Source organism: Choristoneura fumiferana, chromosome 17 (genome assembly GCF_025370935.1).
Source record: "Choristoneura fumiferana chromosome 17, NRCan_CFum_1, whole genome shotgun sequence".
In the NCBI taxonomy this organism is placed as follows: domain Eukaryota; kingdom Metazoa; phylum Arthropoda; class Insecta; order Lepidoptera; family Tortricidae; genus Choristoneura; species Choristoneura fumiferana.
Window position 1 is genome coordinate 8,042,305 of NC_133488.1, and position 21,547 is coordinate 8,063,851.

The window sequence follows — 21,547 nt, forward strand, 5'->3', positions numbered from 1 at the left end:
CTTGGAATGCTTTCAATTAGGTCCCATAAGCACCAAATCAGGATCTGATGGTTAGATCCTAAGAAAATCGAGGGAACTCTTCAAATATTGTAGGAGGTTACCTAATGATTCGCTGACAATTTTTACACAGATTATTGATTGGAAGACCACGTTTCGCCGAGTAACGATACGCCGATGAATTTGTACACAACGTAACTGAACCTTTTTAGTAGACTATATTCACTTGGCTTGTGAGTCAGTAAGCCGAACAACTATTAACAGAAATTCGTTTAGCCGATTAATCAATACACATTTTCAACTTTTTCTCGAACAACTTTTCGCTTTTGAATTTGTGTTTATTTTTATTGAAGTCAAAACAAACTAAGTCGCGACGCCAGCAGTTCTGTTATGGCATTGTTATGGCGTTGTTGGTCACAATTCTACTTAATACTCCTCGCTAACGCTCGACGTCGCACCTATCCACACATTTTGATGTGATGCGATAACTCTGCTAATCGTGTTTCGGCGAACAGTTGTTCGATCAACTGAAACAATTACGAAACAAACAATCGACTAAAAGTAATCTGCATATCGCTATTCTTTCTACCGACTACTCGGCGAAACGAATAATAGGCGTAACGAAATTATACCAAACGTTGCTCGGACAAAAGAAAAATCTGCCAATAGTTGTCTGCGAAACGAAAATCTGCGTAAATAAACTCAGTGAAACGACAGGTCACCATTGTAGGAACGCCTATGATAATTTCGAAATATTCGGGAGTAACTCGTGCATTTGCTCTTGAAAATCATCATTTGGTGAAGTGGAACTGATGATGGAGACCAAATTTGACCAATGGAGCGACTACTCAATAACAAGTACTTCACGGGTTGAATTTCAATTACTTTAACGCAGTTGCTAAGCAATTTAAGCTCATCGTAATTCATATGGTGAAATGGAACGGGTGATGAAGCACCAGGACTCCTCAATAATGAACGTCTCTGCATCGGAAAAAGCAATTTTTCGTAAAAGGTGACGAGCAGTTGACATTAAACTATTGTATCTTAGATCTAAAAAGCGTGAAAAAAAATATAACAAAAAATAGAACCGACTACAATAAACCATGAAAATAATTTTCTACCAGTCTGAAGTCGGTGCCTCAGCACAGCCAGCAGGAGTATAGGACGATTATAGGTCCACTCCTGCTGGCTATTCCCCGGTGGTTCGTCTTCGTCGGATAAAAAGCCTTTTTTAGTGTGGGTTAGGTTACCTTCTACTCATGAAATATATTAATTCTACAGATATAGGATTGTATACCTACAAACAAACACCTTAGTTGTCTTGTTGTTCTTGACATAAAATCAATGAAAGTTCCAATACAATAAATTTGATAAATAAAAAACATTTATTATATAAAGCTTGTTTATTTAACGTCATGTTTTGCAAAATAGACAAATATACATTTTAAATCGTCATTTACTTAAAATTCCGCATCAACATTTAACAATAAATACATTACATAGGTACACGCACCGTACTCGCTAATTTTCCAAATTATACCTCATTATGGTTCATAAAACTGTACCGAGAGTTCGAGTTACATCATTAGTCTACGGGGGGTAGAAAATAATCGTAATTGAACTCTCTACTTACGTATTAAGGGTAATGACTAATGACGTCGAAACAAAACGTTACACCAATACGAGATTACGAATCTAATTATTGTCGTGGAGCCATTAATTTTTTGTTTTTTTTTCCCTCTATAAATAGGTGCTCTATAGTCAAAGGCCGTTATGAAGTACAGGGCTGTATTTCAGCTTACGACGGCTGCCGTCGTAAATAATGACAGAGATGTCGCTACTAAGCAATCAAATTAATAAATTTAAAAAATCAAATGAAATCCAATTAATTAATTTAATTTGATTGCTTATTAGCGACATCTCTTGTCTGGGTGAGCGGTTAGTTCCGAAAGAGTGTGACGTCTGTCGACGAAACATAGATGTCGCTATTGCTGCTGCTTAAGTAGCATAGTAGAAATAAGCAACCTGAGATATGTATGGATAGGAAAAATTCGTGTCTAGATTCCTGTCCAGCAGTGGTGTAGGGGTTGGATTGCTGAGGACCTGGGTTCGATTCCCAGTGCTGGTCTCTTTTTTTGTTTTTTTCTGTGCATCCATGTCTCAGTTTGTATTTTCGATATGGTTTACGGGATACCCGTGAAAGTAACAAATTTGGAGTTGAAATAAAAAATATAAAAAGACTCCAAAAAACCAATCATTACTGAATCTAATTGAAAAAGCAATTCGATTCAAAAACATTATATACTAGATCTGTAAATCTTGAGTCATTGTACAACTATGAAATTTCTGAATATTGATAATTTGAATTATAGACAAAAATACAGTTCTTGTTGCGTGCGACAGAATAGTAAGTATAGATTTTTTTCCAATGGTGCACATTGTCAATATTCAACTTCATAGCTGTGCAATGTGTCAGGATTTAAGTATTTCATAACCGCCATTGACTATGGCTATAGCATGAAACAAAACGCATGACCGGCGTGTACTGTCGGCAGTGATTTGTTTTGTAATTTGTAATCGTCTCGTAACAAAATCCTTTAGTATCTTATCTTTCTGTAAAGTGGATTTTAATTTTGTGTTCCGTCATTTATTACAGTCTTATCTAAAATACGAAGAATAGTAGTAATTGTCAATTAAAAATTTATACATTTAAGAAAGTGTGGAGGATTCACTGAAATTATTCTTCAAGAAAAAATGAGACAATTATTCTATAACATTAAAACTATAATAAATTTATGGAAATAAATAAACAACTTATTGAGTTTATAACATTTATAACTACACAATAACTATATGACTAGCCCTCGTAAAGGAAACGAAATGCACCATGATTGTTACTATTTTCTATTATTATGGCACTAAATATTTTCCGTGAAATAAAACATGTCTGCCGAAACGGTTAACATGAGCTCTCCAACTACCGATAAATCAAACTTATTTATAACCATTAACTTCTTGGTCATGCCTATCATTACGTACGATACAAAAATATCCAATTCTCTTATACTAAGTATTAACAACCATAGCGACAACAAGCTGTTAGAACTAAACGGTAACTTTAAATGGACACTTTTCTGTTTTGTACAATTCTAATTACAATTTCATATACTATGTTCACAAAATGGGGCAGTCGGAATGTAACTGGGTATACAGCAACATAACTTTTCAAATGTTAAGGCGCTATCACAGAAATTAAATCATTGAAGGAGTCCATGCACACGTCAATCTTCACTCTTAGATGGAAACACTGATTCGCCTGCATTAATTTGAATTCTGATGGTGACAGACGGACACTCCAAGGGGTGACTGACAAGTTGACAACGTCCATTCATATGATAAGGGGTTGCTTAGTGTGATCGACTTCAAAGTTATATGAGTAAGTATTTTTAATGTTTTGCTGCAGAGCGTAAAAAAAATTAGCTAAACATATGTATTTTTTACATCTATTGTATGAAGTTGCTATGAACAACTTGTAATAATTTCGGTGTGGCATGGTCAAAGTAATCATTCGAATTGAAGGTTGAACTTAACATAACTTCAAATTTGTGAATTTTCGTCATTGTGTCATTTTCGTATTCTAAATAAAAAACATTTTGAGACAATCTATATTTTTGTTAATTATTGTCCTATTCATCTACGATATCATGATAATCTTTCTGTGTCACAGTTTTTTTTTACATTTCGTCATCATCAGATTTCAAATCAATTAGGCAATCGCATACAATAATACTGTTACTATTATCAGTCTCGAGCGTCACCATTCTATACATCGAAGGTATAACTACTGTTTAGTAAACGGAAGAAAGGTGCCAATGCTCAGGAGCCTTCATTCCGTTCCTTAACATGAGGTGACTTATCGTTCGTAACCAATTGATATAATGTAGGCAACTAGTCGCTATGTCGTCGGAAGATAGCGTTATCCAATTTCTGGGAAATTTCGAGGGCTCCTTGTGGTCACTGGGTTCTGCCGTATCACAATAATTAGTATTTAATGAAATCTATTCTAAAATTTCATAATATTGCGAAAGGGTAAGGTGGTCGGAAAGCCCGATTTGAATTGAGGTGGTCATACTGTTGAACAAGCAAAATACCCATAGCATCAACTTAGCCGTGTGCTACATACAACACCTGCTAGGCTTGAAATTAAGCACCTACGCTATAATAGCTGACGCGGTTTGCACGGAGCGGGTGGACGCCTATACCTTCCGCCGCCTAACTTTGCCTAAAAGGTCATTGCCACAAAAACTATAAAGGTATAATTCCAATAATTGAATAGGCACTATACCGTTAAGCGATTCGAACACAATCCGGTAGTAACTTAAAGACGTCGCATAAAAAAAATATCTCAAAAATGCGTCAAAACTGAGTATTAAGTAATGAACTTTTAGGTAGATTTATATGGCGCGTGGTATATTGAAAAATAGTATGAGCAGCGCTAACTGCACGCGTGGCGTGCGACGGATTTTACTTGCACCCGCACCCGCAGGCGTGCATCCTCGCCAGCTAGCGTAGACCATTAATGGCGCTCTCGTATTGTACCACACTTTATAATCTAGCTGCGTTTCCAAGAAACGTCTCGTGATTTCCCCAAAATACTTATGCTGAAATCATTCCTACAACAGATCCGATGTACCATACAGGTGCCACATACAGTGACCAGTACACACTACACGTAGTCCCGTCGGCCTGAACCTAAACTGTTCCGTTCACTAACAACTGACACTTCTGACCCGTCTCTTTTCCTTCTGCAGGACTGACACAATATCGAAAACTGAAACAAAAACTTTTGTTAAAAAATGATTGAAATTAAAAACAACTTTAAGTAGTTAACAACTTAAGTGTTTTTAATATAGACAATGTGATAATTTAATTTATTTATTAATCAATTTTATTTTGTTTGTTTCTATGATGTCATTGTGTATTTTCTGTATTTTCTATGAGTCATGTTACTTGAAATAAATGAGTATTCATCCCAGTCTATATACGTTCCACTGCTGGGCACAGGCCTCCTCTCAGAACAAGAGAAAATGAGTATTATTATTATATTATTATTATTTAAAAAGTTGAAAAATTCCCAGCACTATCATTTCAAAGTTCAATATCTCATGAACGGCTAAACTGATTTAAATGAAACTTTGTTAAGAAACATCTAGATTATCTAGATCTTTCGAATAAAATAAAACTTCATAATTTTGACAGTTACGAAGAAAGCGGCATGTATGTCTATTGTCCTTTATCTTAGAAACTCTAAAAGCTTCAAACATTGACTAATCTTCCTCTATAGGTACTGGTGTATGAAAACAGCTACTAATTATTAAATGTTTCCCAAAGTTAAGTAAATATGAACTGACCTTGACTATAGAGCGTACGGGCTGCTGCAGCACGAAGATGCCAAAGATGACGACACCTTGGAGCGCGTTGATGAGGTCGAACACAGACCACACAGACACGGTGGCCGAGCCCGCGCCCGCCGCCCACGACACCACCTCCAGTACCCAGGAGAGACCCATGATGAACGAAAGCAGGCAGCACGTTCGGAAACTGTAAAGAACATCCATATTAACTCACAGAAACTGGTCACACTGAAAATAAATTTAGCGCACCCTATTTTTTTAAACTATGCCCTCTTAAAGTTCATGCGGTGGTCGGATTTAGCATGAGCGAACCCTTCTCTCCCCTCCGAAGTCGTATAACGTCGTATAGAGACCTAATATTAGATTGGGCAGCAGCACTTTGTTTTGACTATTACTAACTACGAACTCCAGACACCAGCACTGCGGTGTAGAAGGCAAGGTGAAATCATCCCGTTATTTTCCCGAGAAAGTCATCATGAAGTTTCAGAAACGAACGTCAACCGATGACCACTGTGTCAAACGTGTAGCAACTTAGAAGAGTTAAGGTTATAGCCGCCAAACTTTTTTAAAGGGTATAATGTAAAAGGGGACTATTTATTTATGTGTTTATTAAATACGTTTTAAAAAAATAAGATAAAATAATTAGTTACCTATGTTAATCTTCAAAACTTCAATAACGTTTCGTATGATTGAAATTTAGTTTTGTTTTAACTCTAATCTTCAAACTAGATGATCACATTTTGTTTCAAATAACATTTTCTTAATAAAGTGTAAAAAAAGGGCTCGTAAGTCACTGGGAGCTATTTCCGTCGTTAATGAGGTCTAACATCGACCAAACGGAAATGTAGTCGAGCGGGAAGTGACCTGTAAAACATGATGAGGGAAGGACAATCGGAATCTGGGATAGAAGGTTATCCAACAGAAATTCGATAGGAGGTCAATAGTAAGTCAAGGCAAAAATGGAACCGATATAGTTTCGCCTGTCTCATCGTTTCGTCTGCCTGTCAGCCTCTCCGTCCTTCCGCGGCTTAAATGAGAGACTATTAGTGCTAGAAAGTAATAGTGTAGAAAGCCATTTTTGCTAAGGAACCCTAAAAAGTCGCTTTGAAACTATGTAATTTGGTAATGAAAGTCTAATGAAGGTTGATGTCAGAAGTAAATGAGACTCATTACGAACGAAAGTGCCTGGATAAACGTTTAGAAATTGAAACTGACAGAGGTAAGTAAATAGTATAAACATATTAAGTTGAACGCTTAAATTGGAGTCTTCGTTTAAAGTAGAATACCTTATCAACTCATTATTTTAATAACTGACAGCGGAAATGGAACATTTGATTTTTTCTTACCTAGGATTGCAAATTCAAATTGCAAACAGCTGAAATAGTTTTTTATATTTATTATATTACAAGCTTCTATTTAGTTTCACCTGTCCCGTTGTCTGTCTGTCTGCCTGTCTGTAGTCAAATCTTGCAATTTAAATTCGACAAACTTCAAGTAGTCGGATTGACTTGAAATTTGGCACACTTATATACTTTGTATATCTGGTAGTGACATTTTAGTAGTCTGGCCAGGATCGCCTCCGCAGGACGGAACTCTTCAACGGTTAATGGCATCGACTTGAAATTTGGTACGCAAATGTAGTTTGGGTGACAATGCAAGTAAAGTCGACAAAAAGTATAGTCAGCAAAAAAAGTTTGTATTAAAAATGAAACTTTTACCAAAAACTTATTTTTTGTTTATTAGCAGTACGTTTGTCCAGTTAGTAGGACACTACGTATTGTCTTACTCGTACTAACTGGACAAACATACTGCTTGGGCGTACCTACAGCCACGAGTTACGAGTTTGGATTCCGTCCGTTTCAAAATCTTAAGTTTACACTTATTGCTAGTTAGACATTTAAACGTCACCTTGTTTTCGTTCCGAAGCCATCGTCTTTAATACGTCGTGTTTTTCTTAATTTCAGTTAACATCGACAGACGACTCAGTTCATTGATAGAAACTACTACCTATATGGCAGTTGACTTTATTTACAAGATTTCACATTCACTATTAAAGGTCAAATTGTAAACTGGCCGAATGTTATGTGTTACATAAAAAAACTCACTTTTTAACCTTCGTTAAATGTTGTTTTTCTAGGTTTGTTACCTCAGAACTCCTTCGTTTATGAATCGCTGTGGACTTTTTTTTAATTTAAAAACTATCCCTGAGGAGTCTCTTTGAAGTTGTTTTTTTTCGTAATTACGGCAGTTAATTCAGGATTCTCTAACTGATCTAATAAATGATACATACAAGACTCTATACTCACATCTTCCTATATTTTTTTAATCTCTGCGCGAAGTTGGCGGGCTCGCGCGCCGGCGAGTGCTCGCGCACAGTCAGCGGCTGGCCCAGGACTGTGCCCAGGCGCACCCAGTCGTCCGTCGTGCTGAAGTCCGAGTGCGCCATGTCCAGAGCTGGGGAACAAACACTTTCATCATCATGATAGCTACATTAAGGGGCTGTTTCACCATCCATTGATTAGTGTTAACTGAAGGTTAAATGTGATGCCGTCTCTATTTGTTTTGTTCGAATAGACGGAGACGGCAGCCCCTAAATGTCGTTACCCGTTACACCGTATCATACCATGACCGTATTAGCAACGTGTCAGGCAAAAATATATTCTTCGTATCGAAAAGTATGAGACTATGCCCACCAGCACGTTTCGTAACCAACCGTCGCCGTCGTGTGTCACGTATAATCATCATCATCATGGTAGACGAAAGCCGCCCACTGCTGGACATAGGCCTCCCACAAGGCTCTCCACTCCACTCAGACCGGTCTTGTGCTTTCCGCATCCACCGCGATCCCGCGATTTTAACCAATTCGTCGCTCCATCTTGTTGGAGGCCTACCGACCGCTCATCTCCTGGTCCGCGGACGCCATTCCAGAACTTTCTGTCCCCATCGGCCATCCATCAGTCCTACGAGCAATGTGCCCCGCCCACTGCCACTTCAGTTTCGCAATTCTTCGGGCTATGTCGGTAACCTTAGTTCTACTGCGGATATCATCATTTCTAATTCTATCCCACAGAGAAACCCCGAGCATAGCCGTCTCCATAGCCCTCTGAGTGACTTTGAGTTTTCTCATGAGGCCCATTGTTAGCGCCCTCGTCTCACATCCGTATGTCATCACTGGCAACACACACTGGTCAAAGACTATTGATTTTAAACACTCCGGTAATTTGGACGAAAAGACACTGCGACGCTTCCCGAACGCTATCACGTATCACGTATGCCATGCGTTTAGCATTTCGTTCATGACACGTTCCTATTACGGCCATGGCATGATAAGGTGGAGTAGGAAAAGACCTTTATGCAAGAAATGTGTGCTCATGTAGTTCCTGACAGAACACACACAAATCACACAAACCCATTTATCGCCACCACCGATCGAGCTCAACCAGGGCTCAACTTCAGAGCAACACAACCGTCACATCATATGAGACATAGGATTTCCACTCTTGGACATAGACCTGCCCCATAAACCTTCACTTGTTTTGGTTGGAAGTGGCCGGCATCCACGCCGAAACCGCGGTTTTAATCAGGTCATTCGTCCATCTCGTCGGTGGACGTCCTACGTTGCGCTTTTAAGAATAAAATAATTAAAAATAATTTATTGCCCATAAAAAAAAACATAAGTATAAACAATAAGGTTAACCATAAGAACCAGCGGTTGAATTAAAATCCAGGATTTTCTGAATTTCCATGGAAATTCCAAAAACTTACATCGTAGTCTTAATTTGAACAAAATTAACAGAGACATAAGAAAGATATTTCTAACATACAAAATATAATAAAATAGGCCCTAAATTATAGCAGTACCAAAGCTTCATCAATCATCTAGGTATGCCAACAGATCTTTTCCGATGTGGTGAGTACATAGTAATAATTACCAATATCATTTGAAACGTACCTGCCATCAAAAGTCTATTGCTTAATTCTACTTGTCTGAAGTACTTTAACTAACACAGAATTTCCATTAGGGCTTTTATTAACCTTGATATCACTTAGCCATTTCGCAAAAGATAAACCGTGATTCATACTATCTAGCGGCTTATCTTGTACATTCCATATAATAGTCTACATACAGTTATCTTCAGATTAATACTATCGTTACTATTTACGCTTGTTTATCTTTAGACAAGCAACACATTAGTAGAATCTAACTACAAATAGTTTTTGTTTAATGTTAGTCATACGAAGGCATATAACATGACGAATTTTATAACTTACGTCATTTAATAGTGAAATAGATAAACGATCCTAATAATCGACATAATAAAACGGACATGACTTTTTTTACAACAAAGAAACCAGGTGACGCAGCGATGAATTGACCGCGTGTGATCGTATACATAATAAGCGAAAAGGTTTTTTTTGGCGCTCTACATCCTATTCCTTTACCCGATTGATGATTCAAGGCAGAGTTGAAGAGACCACGTGGTCGATCACCAACCTGATAAAATGTGACGTAAGCTAAAACCACGTAGTGCCTATCTGTCTGCAAAGTCATATTAAATTGTATTTATTGTGAGACTCAGTCAGTAACGAAACGCCAACAAGCTAATTGCTCAAAAAATTAGATATTGCTGAAAAGTTGTTTCAAACAAGCATATTTCACTGGTGAATACCGTAAAAAACAAAGAAACCTGCGTGAATTAATAGCAGTATAGGCAAAAACAGAAGCAAGTGATTCTAGAAAGAAATACAGACGATGTAAGTTTCTATTTGTTTTAATAATAAATCTCTGGATCGAAGGAGATATAAATAAATAAATAAATATTTAATATATAATATATATTTAACAAAAATGAAAATGGTTCTATTACTATGTAAGGTGACTCTACAGCTATGATTCAATCGCGTTACGCAGTAAATACATGTCTTTTTTATTGGCACAAAAGTCCGATAATGTTGTACCAAACTCCTAAATCCTCAGAAACACTCACGCGTGACGTCTTTCAGTTTGTCGTAGTGCTTGGCGAAGGCGCGTGACGTGAGCACAAAGATGACAAGGTTGCTGAGCAAAACTGCTGCAACCGGCCCGTAGAAATATGGTAAGGCTGCCTGGTCCGCTGCAAACAAACAACAGGGATAACAGAATTTTCTTTTTTTCAACACGCTCTTATTAGCTTATGGCCAGTCCTGCGCTAGGCGAACTTCCTCTTGATCTTCTGCCATGGACCCTTCCCCGCACTACAAGTCGCTCTATAGAGTGCTCTTCAGGTCAAGTCACATAACAAAATACTCTTCTCTCAACACTTGGGCTAGAGAAGCGACGGTAAGGGAAAACTGGCGTAAAATTGTTCGACGTGCAAGTTGACCATGGTTACTCTGTCAAGAGTAACGGACAAAGAAGAGGATTTTAGTTTCATCTGAAACTGAAACTATGTATGATCTATGTATGTAGGGATCTTTGAATTTGATTTTCACCCACTGCTTGTGGTTGTATTGAGAGTGCTCTTCAGGTCAAGTCACATAACAAAATACTCTTCTCTCAACACTTGGGCTAGAGAAGCGATCGGTCAGGGTGAAAACTGGCGTAAAATGTGACGTGCAAGTTGACCATGGTTACTCTGTCAAGAGTAACGGACAAAGAAGAGGATTTTAGTTTCAACTGAAACTATGTATGATCTATGTATGTAGGGATCTTTGAATTTGATTTTCACCCACTGCTTGTGGTTGTATTGATACGAAACTTGGCAATTACGCGTAGTTTCGATAACTTTACAATATTGACATGCCACTCACTTTTAAACCAGCACCCTTTAACTCCAAAGTTAGGCTTAAGGTATGTACTAGGCACGGCAGGAGACAGCTCCATACTGATGGTGACCACTAACAGGATCACTGGGAACAGAATGGCGTACGCGCAGTACCACGCGAAGCGACGACGCATGCTTTTTCTGCTTACTGATGAGTTTACGTATCGTCTGAAATTAGAAGAGTATGAGAGTCCATCCAACCACTTTTTTCTATTCTAATGTATACAAGACGTCTAATGCTGTAAACACTAAACGGATCACTATCCAATTTCTCTTCTTTTTTCATGTTAAGCTTATGTGACAGGTAATAGGCGTCAGAGTGAGGTTACTGTACATAGTATCATGCTTGTATTACTAAACTAAGTAAGTATCTTACACATGTTCAAGGTCAAGCTCTTACACAACGTATCGTAGTAAACAAGATTAGGTACACACCTCAAATGACAGAAAGGTAATGTATTAATATTTCTTTGGCACAACATATTTTTATCATGATAAAAAAAAAAAACAATTTAAGTATTCTTACCTAACGTTTAGAAATATGTCGAAGCTCATAACGTTCAACCAGAAAAAACAGGAAACAAATGAAAACTGGATAAGATACGCTGTAACAAAAGAATACATCAATTAAGCATCGTATCGCAAGAACCTATTTCGAATTTTAGACATTTTTGATAGTCTATTTAATATTCGTAGGTGTTGTAGGTATTTATGTATTTACATATGTGAGTCAATACTTTCTTACCCATAGTTGTGCAAACTGCGATTGGAAACGCGTGGCCTGCCAACTGTGTGGCAGCTAAACAAGAGAATGCCACTGCCAAGCATGCAGAATGGCATGCCAATGCTTTTCCATGCGTGTCTCTTAACTCAGTGATAACCGTGTATACACACGCCGTAGCCAAAAGAAAAGGCACGGATATAATTAAACCTGGAAAAAAATAGTTCGTTAACGTATCTACAAATATTTAAAAGTAATCCATAACCGTCTCTGTAATAGTAAATAAATAATAAATTTATAGGTCAAGTAAACCAACTTAGTAAAAAAAAATTAAAGACCATATTTTCTATTCAAGTTTCTTGCTACTTACCTACTGCATAAAGTATAAGCGTCGTCGAAGTTTTAGCTACTTCCACGGACTGTGGGAAACACACCAGTGGGAGCGTAACCCCTGCAGGGTTCGTCTCGTTCCAAAACGTCTCCATACAAAAATCCTTCGTGCCCAACAACGGTGGTTTACTAAACGGCACGAATAAAGAACCGTTAACAAGAAGATAGAACTCATCTTCGCTAAATTTGTCTGGTTCCAATTTAAATCTGGAAAGGAAACACTAATTATAGCATAAATTGCCCAAATATGACATTTTTATTACCATTTTGCGACCTATTAATATTTAAAGATTGGTTGTGCATTTTTTTTCAATTTCGTGTTTTACTTAGTGTCTATTTTTTCTTGTAAAATACTGAATACAAATATTTTTATTATATTTATTTTGTCTGGTCTCGTGTCCAGATCAACAAGTTAATTATCATAAGAATCGTTTTAGAGATACACATAGGTAGACAGACTTAAATTACAAAAACATTTGATGGTGTCGAAAAGGAAATTGACTCAGCATTACCTATGCTGCACTAAATAGTATATACGCCTACTACAGCGCTGATTTTCAGTCAATACCATCCACTAAGTCAATAAGACGACTGCAGCTACGGACACTACTATGAGCCAAGAGCCAAGAAAGCTTCGAAAATGGTGCAGTTACATGTTCACAAAGACCTGTCGTAGTTGCAGGGATTCCTGACGATCGTCTCGAACACGTTGCTGTCGTAACTCCAGATGTGAGTGTCGTTGGCCTTGTGGAATAACGGCTGGAAGGTCAGCCTGCTGCGGCTACAGACCGTTTTGGTCTTCCCGTCCTCGAACGTGACTGTCAGGTTCTGACCGCTTTCACAGCATTTTGGCACGACCGGCAATTGTTTCTTCACTTCCTCATCTTGCTCCTGTAGGACAAAAGAAAATCATTTTGAAATTGGACACTTATGAGGAACCTATTTTATTGATGCCAGTTTAAAGGGGCCGTTCTAGGAAATTCATAACGTGACTTGAGGGGCTAACAATGAGTCTTGAAAATATGCTCTTGATCCCCATTAAATTAGGTCACATTGCACGTGAGGAGGACAAGTCAATTAAAGTCGTCATTCAAACAATGATAAATCACACAAATCATCCGACGAGCCTACTCAGAATTCATCTCGAGTACTTGAACTTTAGCGTGTTCATAAAGAAATTGAACCAAGGCAATATATTTAAATTGGTCACGTAAACAAGAGAGACGTGCCGTTGGAACTTGATTCTACCTGGACTTTACATACAACGCGAATCTTATTTAACTTCGTTGCATGTTTTGAAAGCTCAATTTTATTAAAATACTTAAGTAAAGAATAAAGACATCTTTTAAGCAATATAAAATTATTCCAGTTGCACAATCTCGTTTCTTAAGTATGTTATCTGTAACAGTACATACATCGATAATTTCAATTCAAGAATTTACGAATTCCCTAAAACACGAATATAGGTAAATTCATATCTCGATCCGCGTACGCTTGCAAAAATTTTAGATTACGCGCTCCCAGTAAATGTAGTATCCTCGTTCTCGAACGTGTCTTCAAAGATAAGAGTAATATACTGTTTTACGCGCTGATACCGGATCAGATAGTCGATCAGTTGACGGATATGTTCAGGGGGCGTACGGAAGCTTGGATTCCTGAGCAGATCGTATAAAATTGGATGCGAGTGCAACAGTGTGTGGGCTCACGATCGAGTTCGCATAGTACATCTATCAGCATTTTTTCGATCACAGCCAACGAATGCGTGAATTTATGCGTAAACGGGACGATTCCCTATTTAAATAAGCGGGTCGCTCACGTATTTTAGTCCAGGCTATCCCGAAGTAACTGTTGTTCCCGACCCGAGCAAACCAGTTGCGATTTTCCCGTCCCCGAGAGCACTGCTTAATGAACGACCAGGGATTGGGCTGAAAAAATCGACCTTTTTTGAATTATAAGTAAACAAAGTGTGATGATTTCCGTGAAAATTAATTTGCATTCTTCGTAATTCGCCTACAATTCTAGTCGGTCAACAATGTAAGAAAATAACTGAACATTGATGGACTGTTTAAGCTTATGTAGAGATACCGTCAAGAAGAGTGACGCTTAACTTTATGCGGCAAAATGACGACGTGTCACCGTTCGGCGTAAAATAGTAAGATAATAGTTTAAAATATTAATTTTAATTGCTTGCGGTAATGGGCAATGATAACGATCGGTATTTTGTCGTAGGCTGCCAAAGCGCATTATATGTATTTAGATCCTTCGAGCAAACCTTTATCAAGCAATGACTGTCAGAGCTATAGTTATTTGCAGACAAAGAACATGGCAATTATATTATACAAAGCCATACAATTTTGTCTCGGCCTGCAAAAACTAACAAATAAATGTATATTTAGCACCTAGGTACTTAACGTGAGTAATTTTAACAAAACTGTTTTCGTTGCAAACATAAGTCTCTATGGTTTAAGTAAGTATAAACTACCCTAACAACCAATGATGACCAATAAACAAATATTATATAGTATGTACCTATTAGTCGCTACAATTTCGTCAGAACTGAATTGACGTTACAAAAGACTGTATAAAGGCTGTACGTGGCATCACTCGTTCCCTCGTAGCTTATTAAAACGTGCTAGCCGGGTAATGGCAATAGTAGTAGGAAGAGCACAATATTAGCCTTAACAAAAATCGGAGTTCCTTTGATACAAGACAGTTAAAAAAAAAACATGCCAGGACATCTGGCGGAATAGGTCTGATATGATGTTTGTCCATTAGACCCTACTGTCTACTACTACCTACTACCTACCGAAGCAACTGGAGGTCCATGGGGGAGGTCTATGTCCAACAGCGGACGTCCTACGGCTGATATGATGATCATGATAATGATGACGAACACCTACTTTCACGCGAATACTATCTAAAAAAATCGTATGAAACCATAAGAAGCCCCGACTTTTTCACTTCAAAGTTCAATACCTCAATAAAGGCAGAACCTATTTTGAGGAACCATATCTAATCGCTAGAAACCCTGCTTTCAAATAAAAGAAAACCGCATTCAAATTGGTCCACCCGTTAAGGAGTTACGGTGCCACAGACAGACACACATGCAGACAGACAGACACACATAGCGGTTAAAGTTATAACACCCCTCTTTTTGCGTCGGGGGTTAAAAACTACAGTAAATACTCGCATAATAAATCTGCACAAAGACAAATATTTACGTCCCCATGAGTCAAAGATCTAATTTCAAAACGAAAACTGTGTTAACCCTAAGGCTCAATTACATGATACGAATGCCTTTTACCGCGTATCTCAACAATAAGTGGTTGATGTGCCGCCAGCTTTGCTGTATAAAGGCTGCATAAGGCGCCACGTCGCATCAATTCCGGCTTGTTAGACGTGCTCGCGTGTAATGAGCGGGTAACAAAGGCCGCCGGTGTTACTACGAAACAGCCAAAATGTTACCAAAAAAAGTGATAAATGAAATTCACGGTAAGGAAGCTGGTTTTGCCAACGGATTAGTGTAAGTATTATTTGACAGCTTACATTCAATGTACTGAATTAAAACAAACATACATCGTACAAATCAAATAGGTCAGCGACTTTTAAAAATAATTAGTTTTTATTATTTTTATCATACTGTAAAGTTTATTCGAAGAAGCAATATAAAGCAACATTATTGATATTTGTAGCATGACAGGCAACTTCAATTGGGCTCTAGGATGGCGTACATTGGTAACACTAATTATTTTGTATGAAAAAGGGAGAATCTAAAAACTCGATAATCTTTGAAAGTAGTTGAACTAATGTCATTGAGTTTGACGAGCACGATCTGTATTTTAATTATCTGCTACTGCTATAGAGCCCACCCGGTATACTACTTAAGTAAGTAGAGTTTATGAAATTAGTTAAAGGGCATCTCAAATTTGTGGTTTAAATTAACTATTATCAAATTAAGGAAGAATTGGCTAACATTTTGGCCGATTGACTGGATGGCAACAATAGCGTCTAAGTAAATTATCATAATATCCAAGTGTTTCCCCACATCCCACTGTTATAAATCATTGTAAAAAGTAACATGTAACGAACTTACTTTGTTTGAAGTTGTAATTAGGAGATGGGTCACGAACGAGAGAAGACATTTTAAGTACACTTTTAAAGTAACATCAAACATGGTTCATTGATTCAAGGTGAAAGTAGCTACTAATTATGAATGGTAAAAGAGTTAAAGAATGTTTTAAAAAATCCGTAGAACAGAGATTCGAAGAATGTTTCTAAATGATCGGGAAAATAAAGGTTAAGTAAATTAAGCTTTTTAAGAAATAAGCGACCCTTACTGATTCACAACTCGGCTGGCAGGTACGTGGCAAAGGTTTGTAATCCATTCCGTATTAGACAACGTGTTTTTGACGGATTGCTTCCATGCGGTGCGGGTATCGTTAATACACACGTAATAGTGAGATAATAATCTCAGTCGCGTTGTGTATTGATATCACAAATATTCTCTCACTTGGCTAACCGAAAACAGGCTCTGATATATTTGTACCGTTAAAAGTCTAAATAGCTGGACAATTTTGTACCTACTTAGTATCAATTTAGTGATCAACACTACTAGAGAACGGTTTTAAAAGTATGAAACAAATGATAGTAACAATGCGGGTACTCTGCTAATTTTAATCGTGACTGTTTCTATTAATATCGCATGACATCTTCTTAGTAAAAAAATAATAATTTAGTACCCCAAATATTTAAAAAAAGTATGCATTATACAGGAAGTTATCTGTAACAGAAGCAAAAAATTACACACATACAAACATCACGCCTGTATTCCCAAATGGGGTAGGCAGAGCACAAGAAACGTTACCGCTTCGGAGCCACTTTTAGCAATTTTAGGTTTTAAGTTCGACAAAAACGGTACAATAGTGACAGGTTGCTAGCCTGTCGCCTACGGTATACCTAACCTATATCCTCAGTCGCCTCTTACGACATCCACGGAAGAAATGGAGAGGTGTAATTCTAAACCCGACACCACACGTGCAAAAAAATTAAATGTGAGTAATTTACTCATCAGTAACGTGTCTAAGTGGTTTTGATTTCATATAGCATTTTGTAACAAATTTGGAGCTACAATCAAGAGTCAAAACAAAATGGAAATGCCTAAGTAGCGATTTTAATATCTATTGACTGTGAAGTTTAACTTGAATGGCTAATTTCTTCCAATTTGGGACAATGGAACTTTACGCCATTTTAATAATGAATTTAGGGAGAATTTTTGTTTAATTTATTGTTTCTGTAACGGGCAACACACCAGTACAAAAATACTATAAGTTTGTTGTGTTTCCATTGACTCCCCATCATGCCTCCAGTTGCAGGGCATCCAATTCTATTTCCAACCAAACCCCTTCGCAAACTTCGGTCCCCACATTGTAAACTTTCTGAGCAGGAAACCCCGCAACGTTCCGTTTTTCCAGGAAATTTAAGAATTGTTAAACCGTTTTAATTTAACGAAGTATGTTCCAGGGTTTCTGTTTACTTGAGAAATAAAGGGGTACCAGGCCGAAGGTATTTAAATTGCTAATTTTACCTGATGAAATTGTGTTACACTTCTCTTAACTTTTGAACCTATTATGTTGGCAAACAACGCTTTAATTTCTTTGTAATTGTTGCTTTCCGTTAGTTTATCTAACTAAGATATTTCATAGATTATGTGGATGAAATTCAAAAAGATGGGCATTTTAACGAGGGTAGGTTAACCATACTAACAATTATAATAATTCACTGCAATTTAACGTATTCCAACTATTTAGCGTTTACCCATGTGTCCTTTTTTTAAGTCAGATTGAAACAGCTTCCATAATACAGGTGGTCGTGTGGCTACTCGTACTTATTTTGACAAGGAAATACCTAGCTAAACACCTGGAATCCGAAAATACCATGTACTAGATATACATTAGGTACCTACCTCTAGCGACAACAATAGAAGATTTTCTAGGCTTAAAGCGATTTCTACGATATAACAAATATCGGTAAATAAATGAGAACTCTTCTGTTATTTTATAATTCAATCAAAGTAAGACATCGCCATAAAAAGTTCACTTTCCCATTCCTGGTCAGACAAACCTACCTGAGGCAACTATAAAATGTACAGTCATTGCTCTAAATAATTCATACCGAACTTGCTATCATTATATTTTATTTTATATCCGCCAATTCGCGTATAAATGTAACAGAACGTAGGACACAGGAAATCCCCGGTTAGCGACACTCGAGAGTGTGATTTAGTTGAAAAGCGGATCTGAAAATATCCGGTTTCTATTCGGATAAAAAGATACGCCCATAGCTAATGCAATCGGATAACGCCCTAACTTTGTATTTAAGTATTTGCACTGATAGCGGGTTAAAAATATTTCTGAGAACCTAGGAAGTGGTACATTTTTAAATAAAGATAAGCCAATTCGATTTCTTAGTACCTACTGATATGTGATTAAAATGAATTATGAGAAACATGATTAAGTCAGAACAGCTCCTAAAAAGATCTTGTCAATTCTTCATACAGGACTGATAGCTAAATACTACAGATATTTGAGATAAAATGGATATCTTAAAACCAGTTTAAGTACAGCAGTCAGTTAAAGTACGTTCTCGGTACATAGATAATAAAAAAGTTAATTAAGAAAGCCTTCTGGCATTTTTGCGTACGGTGATATGAACAACGGCACGCCTGTCATATCACGTGCGGATGAGAGCAGGAACTTGCATGGCGAGGGAGATGGGTTTTCTTACAGCCAAGGTAAATGTATCACTACCTAGGAACACATTTTTTTTTTTAAATAGAAGTTAAGTGAAGGTGGTAATATAAGTGGTATAGATAGGAACTAATAAACGAAAGTGTAATTTTTTACTTATGAAAATGAAAATTATAGTGCATGCGAATGCGAACCAAATAATATCTCGTAAAATGTAACTAATTTAGATAAAAATAATATCGATTAGGTAATTCAAAGTAAATTACGTGCAGGTGCGACGACAATCTATGACGATTAAAACTTTAAGAGTCTTCGCTGTTGCCGTTGCTGATTTTTTTCGGACTAAAGTAAAGTACTGCAACCAAACGTACTATTGACTACTTTTTACTAGTTTTAGCTTTGATAGTGACCTTTTTCCAAACTGAGATATTATTATATATAAATAGTACTAGTAAGAGCTCCCAACCAACCATTGTTTAACAAGAATATGATAGAGTCGACGTAATATAATAACTTCAGGAGAAACCTTTCGAAATCAACACCCTTACAGAGTCTATGCACGCCCGCATTTCGCAGCCCTAATATTAAGAGGGCCATTTTATGTCGCGGCATAGATGACACTGGCAGGTAATAGAAAGTAAACATTTGGCTACCGACGCGGCTGCGGCGCGACACATTCTAAATTGATTTTACATGTAGCATAGTATTATGTTCATAGCAAAATGTTGACGTTTAATAGGAACTGCCGTGAGTGATTGGATTAGTAAAACATTACTGTAAACAGCTGAGTATAATAAACAGTGTAATACACGCATTTTGCGTAGTGTTTGACACTATACCTTATGTGTAATATAATAATATATTAAAATAAATTTATTTATTTATGTAAGGAACAGTTACAACTTACACAAACGAATATTCTAGTTGACACATATATAATATACAATCAAAGTTTGTAACTTAACTACAACTGTCCACAACAATTATTATTGTTATTTCTATTTGCTAAAAATAAAGTTAAAACTAACTGTTGACATATGTTTTACGGGGACATTGGCCACAATATCTTTGATGAGCTTCTGATATTTCGTTCACAATACACCTCGATTTACATTAGCATCCACTCGCAATTTCTTTAGTTTATCCGTGATTGTCCACGCCCTGCCCGGGCACCGGGCCCCTGCGCGTGTTTAAGAGATGGGTCTATCAAATTCTAAAATCGGTTTTAGAATACCGGACCCATCTCTTCCCGTGGGCTTCGTAAAAGGCGCCTAAAGGACCTAATATCAGAGTGGGCAGCAGCGCTCTCAATTGCAAAATAAGGAACTTCGGACTCCAATACTGCAGTGCGGAAAGCAAAGGGAAACTACCACACTTTTTTCCCAAGAAAGTCATCATGCGGGTTCACTAATGGTCCTCATTCGACGTCCTTGTCACTCTGTCAAAAATGTAACGATTTAAAAGAAGGAAAGATACCCGATTATGATGCACGCAACTACATCAAATATGTTATGTGGAGCATGTTAAAGGGAATCGCTGTATATTAACAATATCAGATGTTATTAAGAATTATATAAATAAGAATCTTTATTCCACAAATAATAGCATCTGTTGGTACAAGTAAATATCCGATAATACTTATCGATATTTAGTTACCTAAATACTTAAGTAATTAGTTAACTAAATATCTGTTGTGTAAAAGGAATCTACTCAGCATTCGTCGGGTCACGAAACATGATTTGACGCTTCTAGTAGTTATGTGGGTTCTAGTTGGCATCCGACACCCAACATATAGAGCGACACAATCCTATTCAAAAACTACATATGTATCATGTAATAATCATTTCAAACTGTAAGCTAACTGCTACATAAATGAACTACAAAACAAACAACTACCTTGCTCACCCGCTCCAATCGCCATTGCATTTTGCAGTTGCTTTGCTTTGGTCACGGGTGAGTAAAGTAATTGTTTGTAATTCATTGATATGAACCTCCGCAAAGTAATGCCTGTTATATATGCCTAATAAATTGCTTCATAAATATGTATAGAAATGTGTGAGTAATAAACAACATTAATCGCAATCTTAAATAGACATTTCAAAACACGATTAAAGTCAGCTACACGTGAAATGTATAGCGCAAAGGATTTCCTATAACAACCGTCAGACGGCGTTATCTCCTCTCGGGCTGATATATCGCTTAACATTGCTGTAGCAGACAGCCGTTCCGTACTTAACAATATTTATTTCGGCACTAGGGGCAGTATTTTTGTACAGAGAATGCTCATATTAACTGAATCCAATCTCCGGAGAATGAATGTGGTGCGTAGGCCTCGGGGCAATCTCTTTAAGTGGCCTCCTCTGAGACTCTAGTCTTATCGCCTTTATTAGTTATTTATTCGCCCAAGGTCCCGTGACGAAAGTGTCCTTCATGTAAATTGCATTGTTTACCCGACTATATGTGACTCTAGTTCCT

At 37.3% G+C, this 21,547-nt stretch overlaps 1 protein-coding gene across 1 annotated transcript in view; it reads right to left on the reverse strand.

Moving 5' to 3' along the window:
• Window positions 1-1,392: 1,392 nt before the first annotated feature.
• Window positions 1,393-21,547, reverse strand: part of LOC141436843 (G-protein coupled receptor Mth2-like) — a 77,768-nt gene continuing 57,613 nt past the window's right edge. The window contains exons 2-10 of the mRNA XM_074099921.1: window positions 12,994-13,217; window positions 12,307-12,533; window positions 11,961-12,146; window positions 11,742-11,820; window positions 11,202-11,383; window positions 10,400-10,525; window positions 7,718-7,865; window positions 5,409-5,598; window positions 1,393-4,828 (exon numbers count right to left, since the gene is read on the reverse strand). Of these exons, the coding sequence (XP_073956022.1) occupies window positions 4,724-4,828; window positions 5,409-5,598; window positions 7,718-7,865; window positions 10,400-10,525; window positions 11,202-11,383; window positions 11,742-11,820; window positions 11,961-12,146; window positions 12,307-12,533; window positions 12,994-13,217 (1,467 nt within the window). The 3' untranslated portion in view covers window positions 1,393-4,723. The remainder of the gene's footprint in view (window positions 4,829-5,408; window positions 5,599-7,717; window positions 7,866-10,399; window positions 10,526-11,201; window positions 11,384-11,741; window positions 11,821-11,960; window positions 12,147-12,306; window positions 12,534-12,993; window positions 13,218-21,547) is intronic.